This window comes from Corvus brachyrhynchos, unplaced genomic scaffold, assembly GCF_000691975.1.
Source record: "Corvus brachyrhynchos isolate BGI_N302 unplaced genomic scaffold, ASM69197v1 scaffold131, whole genome shotgun sequence".
NCBI classification, from domain to species: domain Eukaryota; kingdom Metazoa; phylum Chordata; class Aves; order Passeriformes; family Corvidae; genus Corvus; species Corvus brachyrhynchos.
Window position 1 is genome coordinate 549,603 of NW_008236438.1, and position 13,741 is coordinate 563,343.

Genomic DNA, 13,741 nt, shown 5'->3' on the forward strand with positions numbered 1-13,741 from the left:
GGAGGGGTGGGGGTGGGGGGGGGGGGGGGGGGGGGTGGTGTTTTTAATCAGTCCTGGCATTTGGAACACAATTTATTCTGCAGAATACTAAGATTAACACAAGGGATATTTGGGTCACAGATGGGTTTCTTAAACTGTTGGGTTTAGTTTTTTGGTGGTTTTTTTGCAAATCATTGCACAGAATGCTGAGGATTACAAAACCCTGATTCTTCTTCAAATATACTGTACTGCTATGGGCTTGCATCTTTTATTACTCAGCTTCTAGGTAAGAAAACAGCAAAATTCCTCTAAGACCATTACATAGAAGGATAAAAAAAAAGTGGCATGTTTTATTACTTGTGTTCACCTGAAGATGGTGAAAGGAGGTAAAAGCAAACTTCAGATTTCTTTTTTCTCAAATGCTTTCTTCACAGGGGCAGGAGTTGAGTATGGTGTTATATTCTGCTTAAAATATATTATTGCAAAATAACATCATTTTTTCAAACAGTACAACTTTATTTTGAACTATTTCATTTTCAAGTATCTTGATTCCTGTAATGTCTTTTAAAGACTGTTAATGGTAGACAACTCTGTTTGGCAACCAGTTCTTTTTTTTAATACACTCATAGATTTATAAAATTGTTTAATAATGTGTAATTTCAAGGAATATATGGTCATGTTTTCAGTGAGTTACAACTTTTCTTCCCTCCTTTCATTTGCAGCACTGCCTCCTAAGCCACCGAAACCTAATACCGTAACTAACAATAGCATGAATAACAACATGTCATTACAAGACGCTGAATGGTACTGGGGGGATATCTCAAGGTAAATCACCTCAAGACATGTATTTCCTATGTTTGGCTTTATGTTATTCTTGCTGTGCTATTCTGTGTATATGTATTATGCTTTGAGTGTAGAAAATTCACTGTTGTAAGAGCCGTTTTTAGGATAGTTTCCACCACAAACATATTACAGTTGGTTTAATTCCAAACATGACTAAAAAGTTACTGGCAGTCAGTTAGAATGTAGTATGCAAAATGATTGTTCTGTTACTTTAACACAGTTATATGAAATGCTAGCATGAAAAGATAGCACTAAGAAAGAAATCATTTTCTTCTTGTCTTTCATTCAGAACCTCAACTGTAGGCACAATAGTTAGCAAGTCAGACTAACAAGTGCCATGTATTAACAACATTTTTATCTGCACTATATATAGGTATATTAGACCAGCACTGGCTGCTCCAATTGTACAGGCTTGTACGAACAAGCAGAAAGACCTTTGCATGAATAATAATTTTGTCCAGCAGTGAGAGTGCAGAGTATGCCATTTTTTATCCCACTTGTTCTCTAACAATTTAAAATAAGCTATTAAATAGTTGTATTAATATGGAGACATAGAAGGCTTCTAAAACTCACTTAATTAAAAATATTTGAATTTGAATTTAGAGTACCATGGCAGAATAAATGTGTGAGAACTAATTGAAATTATTGGTTACTTTTGCTTTCATTTTAGGGAAGAAGTAAATGAGAAGCTTCGAGACACAGCAGATGGTACCTTTTTGGTACGAGATGCTTCAACCAAAATGCATGGGGACTACACACTTACACTGAGGTAAAACTACTTACATTGGGTCTGTAATACTCGATAGTAAAATGCAATACCTGCACTTAATGTAGAGTATTCTTTAAGAAATAGTACTTGAAGCATGCCTAACTTTTCAATATACTTTATTTGCAGGAAAGGAGGAAATAACAAATTAATCAAAATTTTTCATCGGGATGGAAAATACGGTTTTTCTGACCCATTAACTTTCAACTCTGTGGTCGAGCTAATAAACCACTACCGGAATGAATCTCTGGCCCAGTATAATCCTAAACTGGATGTAAAATTACTCTACCCAGTTTCTAAGTACCAGCAGGTAATTTAGTTTATTTTCTTTGCATTTCACTTAAATACAGAGAAATTATTGCAGCACTTCCAGAACATGAAGAACTTCAGCTCTGTTAATGTTTGAAAAAGCAAGTGGGTACAAAACCTGATATTTTTGTGTAAAGCCAACTCCACACTATGCATGTAAATATTTAGAACTTTAAATACTGCAGATACACTGTTAAGAAATAAACATCTTTGTAAGTAGCCCACTCAATGGTGAGATATGTAATTTTCAGTATAAAGCTAAACACTTGCAATGCAAAATTCCTTTTTGCATTAATTTCTCATTTGCATATTATGCATTTAGCATATCTCCATATTGGTGAAAGAGGATTCACATTTCCGTGTAATTATCTAAGCATTTTTAAGTAATTTTATCCAGAAGATCTGTGCAATGGAATTGTCTCCTTACAGAATGTCTTTCTTTCTGCTCATCATTCCAGGATCAAGTTGTAAAAGAAGACAGCATTGAAGCAGTGGGAAAGAAATTACATGAATATAATACCCAGTTCCAAGAAAAAAGCAGAGAATATGACAGACTCTATGAAGACTACACAAGAACATCTCAGGTGAGCTGGATTTGAACTAAAGGGAGAGTGGAAGACTTTGTAGATATTGAAAATATTATTGTGAATTCATACTGTTATTTTCCTACTCCTCTCGTCCACCACCACTGCATTTCCCTGATGTGCTCACTCAGAACAGTGCAATTGCTTACTCATGTTTGAACAGCCACCACCTGTAAACTAAGCCACCCTGTGCCCAAGTCTGAGAGCTCCATCCAAAGCAAGTACATAACTATCTTGATTTACCACCACTTCTGCATACTGACCTCATCAAGCTGAGTTATGGTTTTCAAGGCACATTTTCAGGGAAGCATTGCATTTTATTGTGAGTTTTTCAAGGGTCTGGTTTACCTATGCAGGACAAAGAGATGATGTGTGTAGATACAATGCAGGAATGAAAAGCTGCCTCTGTCCTTCTTTCAGCCTAATCAGTTATTAGCCACACCTTAAAGTGCCAGTAAATTAGTGCAGTTTTACAGACCCAGAATCAAGACTGCTTCTTAAAGTGTGCAGGAAATATGCCTAAAAATAATTGAAGAAAATTGGAGAATTGCTGGCAACTTGAACTAATGACTTAAGACTTGGCTATCAACTAGGTATGTAGAGGCAGGAGGATAAACTAGATAACCTCCTGAGACCTGTCCAGGACACCTTTATTTCAGAAAGCCAGGTGTGCCTCTAAGGACCTAAGTTGGTACAAAGGGCAAAGTGCACTGCTGTAAGATTCTAATAATCAATTTATTTATACAAAGTAAAGATTGTAACTGGTTCATTTTTAGCAGTTCTACTTCTTGATAAACCTCATCATGGAAATCTTACCAGGTAGCCTTTTGCACAGGCCTGTTGTCTCTATGCCATATGGCTCCGCAGACAGAATACGTTTTGGTAAAGGGATATTGAAAGGATATTCTACAATATACTGAAGTGTTTCTGTGATACAAGCCAATAAATCTTCCCCTTTGTCTGATAACAACTGTAATAATGATTATTTTATTTTCAGGAAATTCAAATGAAAAGAACAGCCATTGAGGCATTTAATGAAACGATAAAAATATTTGAAGAGCAGTGCCAAACACAAGAAAGATACAGTAAGGAATACATTGAAAAATTTAAACGGGAAGGAAATGAAAAAGAAATACAAAGGTCAGTATTTTATTTTGCATATCAAATTGTATGATTTTTGAAAAAACAAACAATGCCAACTATAGGTCTGCCTAAAACTGAAGAAAGATGACAAGTTTGAAGTTGTTCAGTTGTAAGCAGAGAAGCCTCAAACAAGGTAGATGTGAACTGGAAAAATGTATAATTACATCTAGGGAAATAATCTGTTCTCTTAAGTATCTACACCTCTGAATAACAGATTATAAAATTATGAATAAGAGATCAGAGTGTAACCTACCACATTGTTCCATCTAGAATCATGCACAACTATGAAAAACTGAAGTCTCGGATAAGTGAAATTGTGGACAGCAGGCGTAGATTAGAAGAAGACTTAAAGAAACAAGCAGCTGAATATAGAGAGATAGACAAGCGTATGAACAGCATTAAGCCAGACCTCATACAGCTGAGGAAGACAAGAGATCAGTACTTGATGTGAGTATCATGAATTGACAAATTTTAAGCTGTTTGGTTTTTTAATGGTATCCAACTTTCATGACAAAAAATTAATTTTATTTGCAATTATTGTCCAGGTGGCTGACTCAAAAAGGTGTTCGGCAAAAGAAGCTAAATGAATGGCTTGGAAATGAAAATGCAGAAGAGTAAGTACTGGAAGATTTAGGTATTTCTGCTGTTTCAAATCATCTAAATACAAAAGTGAGATAAAGCATATTTAAGTCTTGGACCACACAAAGGAAATCTCAAGCCTGCAGTAGATCTGCAGTAACAATGCACACTGTTAAGACACGACAGCCTACATAATACAAGTATTAGAAAGGATGTTCTCTCACCCTCTACTTTCTTCCTTTTTTTAGGGAAGTGCCTAATCAAGTTACTGTAGCAAAGCACTGAAATGTAACCTGTGTCTTTTTTCTTACCAGCAAAATTAAGTTCATAAGGTGTTAGTATCTTGGAGAGATGTCATATGGATGGATAAATTGTTCAGAAAATCTCTAGGCATGAGCAGGCGTTTTCCAAATCTCAATTGTGGGTACCATGATGTTATCCAGTATAGTGGTGCCCACATCATTGTGTCATATTGCTGTTGGAGATTATAAATCTGTATATGTTGAGGAATATCCTTCTCTGGTTTTGTAGTCTATTTTATTTTTCTGGAAAATGGATAGTATTCTGTCATTTCAAACAGTTTACTGCAGGTTCTGACAGGGGCTAGGCTGATGAATACATTTCATTTCATTCCTGGGAAAAAAGGCAAAAAGTGCTTGGTTTGTGCAAACATAGACCAAATTTAAACAAAAGCAAGACACAAAATAGTATCTGAAGCTTAGTAACAGTGAAAAATGAACAAATAGAAAAATCAAAATTGTCTCAGTAGTATTTGTATCAACATTTTCTGCCTGTGGAGTTTCTTGTGCATGCCTTTTATGCTGCCTGGTCGAATATACAGTGAAAGCGGAATAGACAATGACTCTAGTGGATTTGCGTTCTGGCCTTGTCCCCATTTATTTTAATTTGGCTTGGTTTATTGAGTCTCCTACTGTTATCCTGGAAATTGTGCTTATCGCTGTGGTAGAAGCTGAAGATAAAAATGACATACACTTTTTAAAGCCATGTTATTCTCTCAGTCTTAGCCCAACTCAAAGATGATACGTTGTAAAATACATAGGCATCTGTCCCCACTAGTGTTTCTATCGCTTGAACAGTAGACAAAGAACAATGCCACTCTGTGGGTTTAGTGTAGCATCAAAATAGTAAGTGAAACTGTTTAAAGAAAATCTTCATTTTCTCTCACTCTGACACTCTTTGCCAGCAAGTCTAGTAACTGCTGAAAAATTAAACTTTTAGAATATGGCTTTTTTTCTGAAGTTGTATTGCAGAAAAAAATCCCCCAATATAATAAGCAGGATGAAAAACAAGAATTGCTTTCTCTAGATGCTGGTTGAAAACAGAGCCACTACTGAATGTATGTGAATGTCATGCAGGTCAAAAGAGTGATGGGATAAGGGACCCAGAGAGAGTGTTATCTGAAACAAAAGAACCCTTTTTCTTTATGAAAAATTGAATTCTGTATGAGATTGCTGACTTCTGTAGACTTCTTTGAGGATATTCAGACAGAACCATGGATGAGTGAGAAGTCATCTTTTCTTATACCAAGGAAAACTAATTAAAAGCCTATTGCAGAGAGAATAAGTGCATTAGCGTAACACAGACTGATTGCAAGCTGAGCAGGACAGGCAGGGCCAACCAGTGCAGGCTGTTGTGGGAGTGGGGAGCTCTGGAGCTGCAGAATTCCGAAGTGATGTCCACACAGCTGAACTAGATGCTTCTTTTTTCATGGTGGGCTTTAGCTCAGATGGTTCTTTGTAATTCTGAATCAGCTTTATAGTTGGTGGCTGATTTAACAGAGAAGCATATATTGCATGCTATTCTCATAATCTGCTTATAAGGGGAGAGAGAGAGACAGACAGAGAGAGAAAGCACTACTGCACTATTGTACTACTGCACCTTTTCACAAAGCCATCTCCCCCATAAATAATTAATATCTCCCTGTGCAACTGCTGGGAGGTTCTCCAAGCAGCAGCTGTACTTGATACATTGCATGATTTTTCACTGCTGACCAAGTGTTCTGATCTTTGGAAATGAAGCTGACTCAGAGGGTACTGATTTTGTTTGACTTGCTATTTACCAAAACAGTGAGCAATGGCAGAAGTACTGAAGTGCTCAGAGCATATTCTGAAAAATAACACATCATCTTTTTATATTCTTCCTAAAATTTACGTGAGTGTTCTTCAAAGAAACAAGAAACAGGGCTTATATTTTACTTTTATCCAGTCATTTAAATGGTGCAGTATTACTTGGTTTAAATCCCTAATTTTACCAGGGAAATATGTAATATGGAATAAAGACTACTTAATTGGTGGATTTTGTTCTGTGCTTCATAAACACATTTTTTCTTTTCGACAGCCAATACTCTATGGTAGAAGATGATGAGGACTTGCCCCATCATGATGAGAGAACATGGAATGTGGGAAATATCAATAGAAGCCAAGCTGAAAACCTGCTGCGGGGAAAACGAGATGGAACATTCCTTGTTCGAGAGAGCAGCAAACAAGGCTGCTATGCCTGCTCTGTTGTGTATGTACCCTAATTTGTGAATGATGTAACCAACATGTGAGCTTGGGGCAGATAGACACTTGCATATGCACCATTCCTCTTTGACCTTTGGGCTTAGAAGCAGGTCACAGAGTCCTGAGGCCGTTGTTGTTGCTGCTCCATTTCCTACACAGCTCCAACCTGTGCCACTCCCACAGAGGAGCCTCACTCAGAAGAGAAACCAAAATGTGTGCACTCCTTTCTGTGCAGTTGCTAAGTCCTGCCTATCTCCTGTCTCCCTAAGATAGCATGACATCATGAATTTGGACTAAACCTAGGTTTTTACCATTATCCCACCACAGAAGAGAAGAATTCTATGTACTGAGTAGCATCTTAAGATTTATTGCTAATACCTTATTTTCTGTCTTAATTTTACTGTACTCACAAACTAAAAACTGGTTGTTCGGTTTTTTTTTAGGGTGGATGGCGAAGTAAAGCACTGTGTGATAAACAAGACACCTACTGGGTATGGATTTGCAGAGCCATATAACTTGTACAACTCGCTCAAAGAACTGGTGCTACATTACCAACACACGTCACTTGTGCAGCACAATGACTCTCTCAATGTCACACTCGCCTACCCAGTATATGCACAGCAGAGGCGATGAAGATCTTAATACTCTGGGTTGTTTGGGGTTTTTTTAAATAAATGATTTGGCAACATTGAGGCCTCTGGAGAGAAAAGGCTCCTTTCAGCTTTACTCAAGAATTTGCAGTATGAAAGCTATCTATCTTCAAATGGGACTAGAGATTTCCTTCACAACTGCAGAGGGAGAGATCACAGTGTTATGCTGTGAATGTATGTTTGTAATCTGAAGTGCTTTTTTTTTTTTTTAATTATAAAAGAAAAAACACAAGAGAAAAATCCAAACCTGATCTCCCTGCAGGGACATAGAGGCCTTTAAGCATGGTGCTTGTTTACGACCACTTCTGAAGCTTTACCAGCTAGAACATTGGATTATCCAGACACAAGGTATAAGAGGTCTGTGTCATTCAGTTATTGGCATTTTGTGGTCACAATCTGACTTGGAATGGTGTTGCTGTACTCAGTGGATCCAGACATACAGCATTGTGGTTCTATTTTGGTTTCTGGTGAATGATATGTAGCAGAGTGGCACTTTCATTTCTAAGGGACACTTTAAAAGGACTTCAGTTACAGTATGTTGTTCAGAGTAATTGTAATAGCAAAGTGCCAGGAAGTGTTTTGCTTGGATGATTAAAAATCCTGTTTTAAGAATATATTTAAGACTGAAGAAAGCAGGATTTTCAATGGCATACAGTGTATAATAATGTACATAGTACTGGATGACTAACTATCATTGATGGAAACTGTCAATACCAAACTGCTTCGTTTTTTTCCTTTTCTGTTTGCTAAAAGCTGAATTCTTAGACTATGCTATGCAATACTGAATTTTCTTTAGGCTGTAGTCTTCTCTCAAGCATATCTACAGATTAAGCTTGTTTTTCTTGGGTTTTTTGTCTTCTTTTTTTAAAATTTCTTTTGCCTAAGGATATTTTTCCTGGTGATTATTTTTTGTTAATAATTTTCTTGTTTGGTTTGTTTTTTGGGTTTTTTTTTTGTTTTGTTTTGTTTTGTTTTGTTTTAATGTACAGAGAGCCAGCAACAGTTGGCTTGAGAATTAAAACTATGAAATACTTTACAATTTTCTTTGTATAGAATGAGCTACTAGCTCAAAGTTTAAAAATTTCATAATTTTTTTTTGACTAAATATTTTGTTGGGCAGTGCCTGATAAGCTTCAAAGCTGCTTTATTCAATAAAAAATATATGAACATTACAAAATATCACTGAGTCCAACAATACTGTTTCAGAGATATCTTTAGAATACGGTACCATGCTACATTTGCTTCTTGAAGCATTTTGAGCTTCTGTCATGATTGTCTTTGTATTTGGAAGACAAGAAAAATAGTGTATCCTTCTTTGATAGTGACTGCAGAAAAAAATGGGGATATTTTGCTACTGCAGTGTAGAGTGTAGATAGTTTGGATCTCAGAATGAATCCACCTTCACAGTAAATAAATGACTTCTTGACCTCCTGTGACAGAATTTTTGTCAGCCTGTAAAGGTATTTTCATTTCACATGAAGGAGTTTCTCTAATCTGTTGCCTAGGTTTGTTTTTTTATTAGTATTGTGGAAAAAAAAAAAGCTACCACCTCCACTGAGAATATTTGGATATAATATAGTACTAATTAAGACTGGAAAATGTCTTTTTTGAAAATGATTAGGCTATGATACGTAGGCTGAGGCAGTATCAAAGTGGACATTTCCATAATTTCAGGGCACCAGAGACTTACAAAATAATGGTTCAGTTAAAGGAACCAAATATGTAAATCCCACTAAAATGGAGTTACTAATAATTCTGGGATAGTTCACTGTCAGTGATTTTCAATGGTTATTTATTGTCCTGACCACTGAGGAAATTGACACATTGCAAATCAATAAAGTAATGAAGTTCAGAGAAATCTTGACTGGAAAAGATTGACTAAGTCAACATATGAAATTATTCTTCCCCCAAGATGCAAAAGACAAGATCCATTACTATTAAAGAGAGTTGCACACACAATCAAAAGAGTGAGACCCATGGAGTTCTCTCATAATAGCTCTGGTTAGAGATCCTTGTGTTTTATTTCAAAGTATGCAATGCTTTACAAACTATTGGAAATAATAAGAAGAAATTTGTCAGTCTCCAATAATCTTTATATTATCTTCTCATTTTTACATTGTTATTTCAGTTCTGAGGCTGTAAGGCTTTTGATTTTATTTTGATTTTGTGATTTTTTTGTTTGTTTGTTTGTTTGTTTTTATTTTTGTTTTTTTGGTGGGTAGTCATTACTTTCCTATAGGTGTATTTTCTTACTAGAATTTGTATCAGGAAACAAGATTCAACAAATACTGTTTCATGATAGTCATCACTTAGAAATTATTCTGAATATTTTTCCTGCATAGAAGTTTAGTCTTCATGCCTTCCCTTCCTCATTCCACACTTTCTTCAGGCCTGTAGGACCATGTAAATCTGTTATACTAATAACTGGTTTATACTATGAAAAACACCAACAATTACTCTAGCATGCCAGTTATACTACTGGGCTTGAAGTTACAGATTAGTTCAATATACAGCAGTTTAACACTTGTAGCAATCCAAGATATTCTTCGGACATATATTAATTTCTGAATGTTAAATATTTTAAGAGTAAAATCATATTTTTTTCTCTGTAGGCAAAATATATGTAATCTGAATTGATGTTTCACGTAGCATTTGTCAAGAAATTTTGTCATAGTTAAAGCACTTGGATCTGATTTTCTTTATATTAAGAAAACCCCTGCTATGTCAGTGGGCCATATCCTTAGCACGCCCAGCCCAGTAGGGACTATAATTCGTTCCTGTGTGCTGTGCAACTTCTCTTTGTGTGTGGCTGTGGCAGAAAAAAATAGCGTGTGTGCAGATTTGACACTTGCTTTTCTTGCACAAGCAACAATGAGAAATAAGCACTATGTTGTAAGGATGAGTGCTTAGGGCTTCTTAAGGGGATGTTCTGCCTACACAGGGTCTGTGCAATTTGCAGGGATCATTTAAGCCCTCAAATTGGCATGAGTGGGTTTTCTTTGGTACTTACATATTGTGTGGCCTCTGCATTTCTCTCCCTCTTTAATGCACAGAGCTAAGTCCTGCCAAAGGCCCTATTCACTGCAGAGTTGTTTGTCTTTAATGTACCATATTGTTCACTCCACTTTTGATTTGATCTCAGACTACTATATACAGAAAAAAAGCATGGGGATATAAATGAAGAAACACAGTGTTTTTCTGTATTTCTATTGATGCATAGTTTTTTCATCTAATATAATTCATGGAAGGGCTTTGTTCTGTTACTTTTTCTTTTCTTTTTTTTCTTTCTTTTGTTTTTCTGGTTTGGGGAACGTTTTGTTTTATTTTAAATCCCTGAGTTATGCTGCACTGCAGCATCTCTTTCACAAGGCCTTTGAAAGGCATGAGACATAGCAAAGAGAACCAAAACTCACAAGCAAAATTAAGAGCTTCTGATTTACTTAAGTTGAAATATGAATTTGAATGGTTGGGGATGTGTATCTGTGCATACATGTGCATACTTGCTGTGTTTATGTATGAACAGTTCCCAGTATTGGTGCATTTTCACAGAACATGATCATTTTGCTGAATTTAGTAAGTGATATCATTAACTTTGTTTGAAGACGCACACATGCACACTAGACCTTTGTGGGTGCAGCATGTTTCCAGATACAGTTAGAAAACTGAGTTTCTGTGTTGTTGGATAGTTTCTTTTAAAAAAAAAAAAAAAAAAAAAAAAAAAAAAAAAGAGCTTGTCTGTATGGTTCCGTTATCTTGTCAAGCAATCTATAAAACCAAATCTTCAGATTTTCTATTTGGTGTCAACTGTTCTGTAGTGAAAAAATGGCTTTGTCTTGTAATTGGCAATGAAATAATAATGCTTGGGAAAACATTCAGATGCTTCTAATGGGGAAAACTTCTGCCGATTTTCACACAGTGCTTTTGCTATGCATGGTATTAAGTTGGGAAAGTGAATCCTGATACTGTTTTTTTCAGGGTCACTTTAGAAATGGGTAGCTCAAAGCATAATGCCTCCCATGGGACAAGGTTACAAAGTGCAACATTTTATGCAGAATCATGTTCTGGTTATTGCAGTTGGGACTAAACTGTAGGAGTTGGTAAGGTTACATTGCACTTGTCCTGATGAGACTGCATTAGCTGCCCAAGATGCTGCTATTTTTTTTTTTAAAATTCTTGTTTTTGAAAATAAAGCTCTGTTCTGTTACATGTCTTTAAAACATTAAGATTACTCTGTTTTAAAATTGTTGTTGAGGAGGTGGAGGGTAAAGCAGATTGTAAATTGCCTTTACAAGGCAACAGTGAAAACATGCCTCCTTAAAATTTTGTTTAAGCTGTAGAGTTGATGGAGCTGTGTCTTGTTTTTGAGTTGCTTTAAAAATTGTAATAAGTCTTCAAGCAGAATAAAGGTTGTTTTGAAACTGCAATTCAGTTGTTGAGGCTGCAATAAGGACTGCGATGTCGATTTACCAGCATCCTTGGCTAACTCTTCCTGTCTATATGTGGCCTTCTTTGAAAATGATACCCAAATGCTCTTATTATTAGAGGAACTAGAAAGCAAATAGTTTTCAGCCATTTTGTGTCTTGAACCGAGTGAGGTAGTTGAGTAGCTCCAAAATAATCTCGTGTCAAACAGTGCTAAAATGACAGTTTTTCTCATCTCATACTATTGCAAAAGGAGTGCAATACTCATGGTCTGTGATCTGCCTCTTGCAATGCAGATAAAGTTATGGTTCTTCTGAAAAGAGTGTGAGTTTTTTCACTGATTTCCATGAAGCCAGCCTGTCAGCCTTTGCAACTGAAAGTCATTTACCAGCTTCATGTCTGCATTTCATTGTAAAAACCAGCATGGGACTGACGAAGAGAGAGGAAGGATGGGGGGGGATTGAGTAAGACCAATTGTGAACATTGTTTGCTTCTCCTCATCATTGGTATATGGTATCTGACTTCTTCCAGCCCATTCATATCTTGCCCCAAGAGAAGTCCTCTGGGGAAGTCACTCAGCTACTCTAGAAGAAGGCAGAGATTCCTTTTCCCATTCTGTCCAAGGTTTGCATTCTAAAATTTGCTTACATACTACTCACACTAATGTGGAAATACCCTCGACTGAGGTACTCAGCACAGACTTGAACAATTTTAACAACCACAACATTGTTACTGGCCCTTAGAGATTCTTACAAGAAACTTAGACTAAGAGCTATTACTGTATTTTTAGCCTGCTTAGTAGCAAGTGGGCCTAGATCTCCAGCACTTGCATCTGTTGCAGTTTTTCTCAGAAGGCTGATTCTTTTATACTGACACCGAGTTTACCTTGCTCCTGTCCCCTGAATCGATGCTGAGGACCACAAAGTCTTCTTTAGCCACAGAGTCATCACTGAAAAATAAGGTGAGCTAGGTGATGAATCATGCCTCATCTACCATCATCTGTTGGAGAGAAATTAAGAAAGATGGATCATAATCTGCAGAAATCTATGGACCGGCAGATTTCTTGCCAGTATCATACATTGTATGCAAATCACTCTTGGCAGGCTAGAAAAGTAGTTTGCAAAAATGCCATTCTATTTTTGCTGTCTGCAGACAAATACTCCCCCACTTTCCCTCTCTGCTTTCTTGCTAAGCTTTGATGGTCATAGAATCATAGGGAATATGAAAAACTGCTTAAATCTATCTTTGTGCAGATGCAAGTGGGTGTGATATTTTCAAAGGCTTGGGAATGCTTGTGGGCTGGGGTTTTTTTCTCCTGAAGTTGCTTGACTTGTGCAAAGTTGTGTGCGAGTAACTTCACACAGATCCCTTTACTGAGCTGTGAAGCCAAAAAGGGAAGGGAAAGTTTTGAAACTCTCTGTCGTCATTTCCGTGGCTCTGCACAGACTAACAGGTACTCCCAGGGCTGCAGGTGGGGACAGCCAGGCACAGAAGGGCAGGAAGGGGCAAGGAGAGCAACTCTTCTGAAGCCCTGGGACACCTATCACTGCCCATAATGGCCCTCCCAGCCGTCATGGGGAAGAGCCCCTCTTGTTCTTACGGGGACTCTTTTGAGATGATTGCCATTAGGATACACCTAACATTTACCACAGGGGCCCCATTCCCTCATTTAGAGGGTGCAAACTGAGGAAATGGCAAACAGCAGGGACTTGCCAGCATCCCTGACTGGAAGGAAGGCTAAAAATAAGTGGTTTTTCTTTCCCTGCAGGACAGCTTGCGTGGGAGCGAGGTCAGACATGCTTCCAGACAGACGTGGGCTGTGCAAGAGGCACCAGGCCTTTCCTATTGCCTCTAGTACAACAAAAAGCAGGAACAGTGGGAGCACTGTGTGGTTCTGGTGTTTCTATTTTTTAATCCCTTTGAGGACCTATGTCCTCAAATACA

General features: G+C 37.1%; 1 protein-coding gene across 4 annotated transcripts in view; it reads left to right on the forward strand.

Annotated features, from left to right (window-relative positions):
• Window positions 1-11,799, forward strand: part of PIK3R1 (phosphoinositide-3-kinase regulatory subunit 1) — a 56,098-nt gene extending 44,299 nt beyond the window's left edge. For 2 of the 4 annotated variants that reach the window (XM_008643534.2, XM_008643535.2), the window contains 9 exons: window positions 702-804; window positions 1,493-1,591; window positions 1,718-1,898; window positions 2,356-2,481; window positions 3,479-3,621; window positions 3,895-4,071; window positions 4,170-4,238; window positions 6,562-6,732; window positions 7,169-11,799. In XM_008643534.2, coding sequence (XP_008641756.1) covers window positions 702-804; window positions 1,493-1,591; window positions 1,718-1,898; window positions 2,356-2,481; window positions 3,479-3,621; window positions 3,895-4,071; window positions 4,170-4,238; window positions 6,562-6,732; window positions 7,169-7,358 — 1,259 coding nt within the window. In that variant the 3' untranslated portion in view covers window positions 7,359-11,799. Of the gene's footprint in view, window positions 1-111; window positions 266-701; window positions 805-1,492; window positions 1,592-1,717; window positions 1,899-2,355; window positions 2,482-3,478; window positions 3,622-3,894; window positions 4,072-4,169; window positions 4,239-6,561; window positions 6,733-7,168 lie in introns of those variants that run through there. The other 2 variants (XM_017747072.1, XM_008643536.2) reach the window with 2 other exon arrangements.
• Window positions 11,800-13,741: the final 1,942 nt, after the last annotated feature.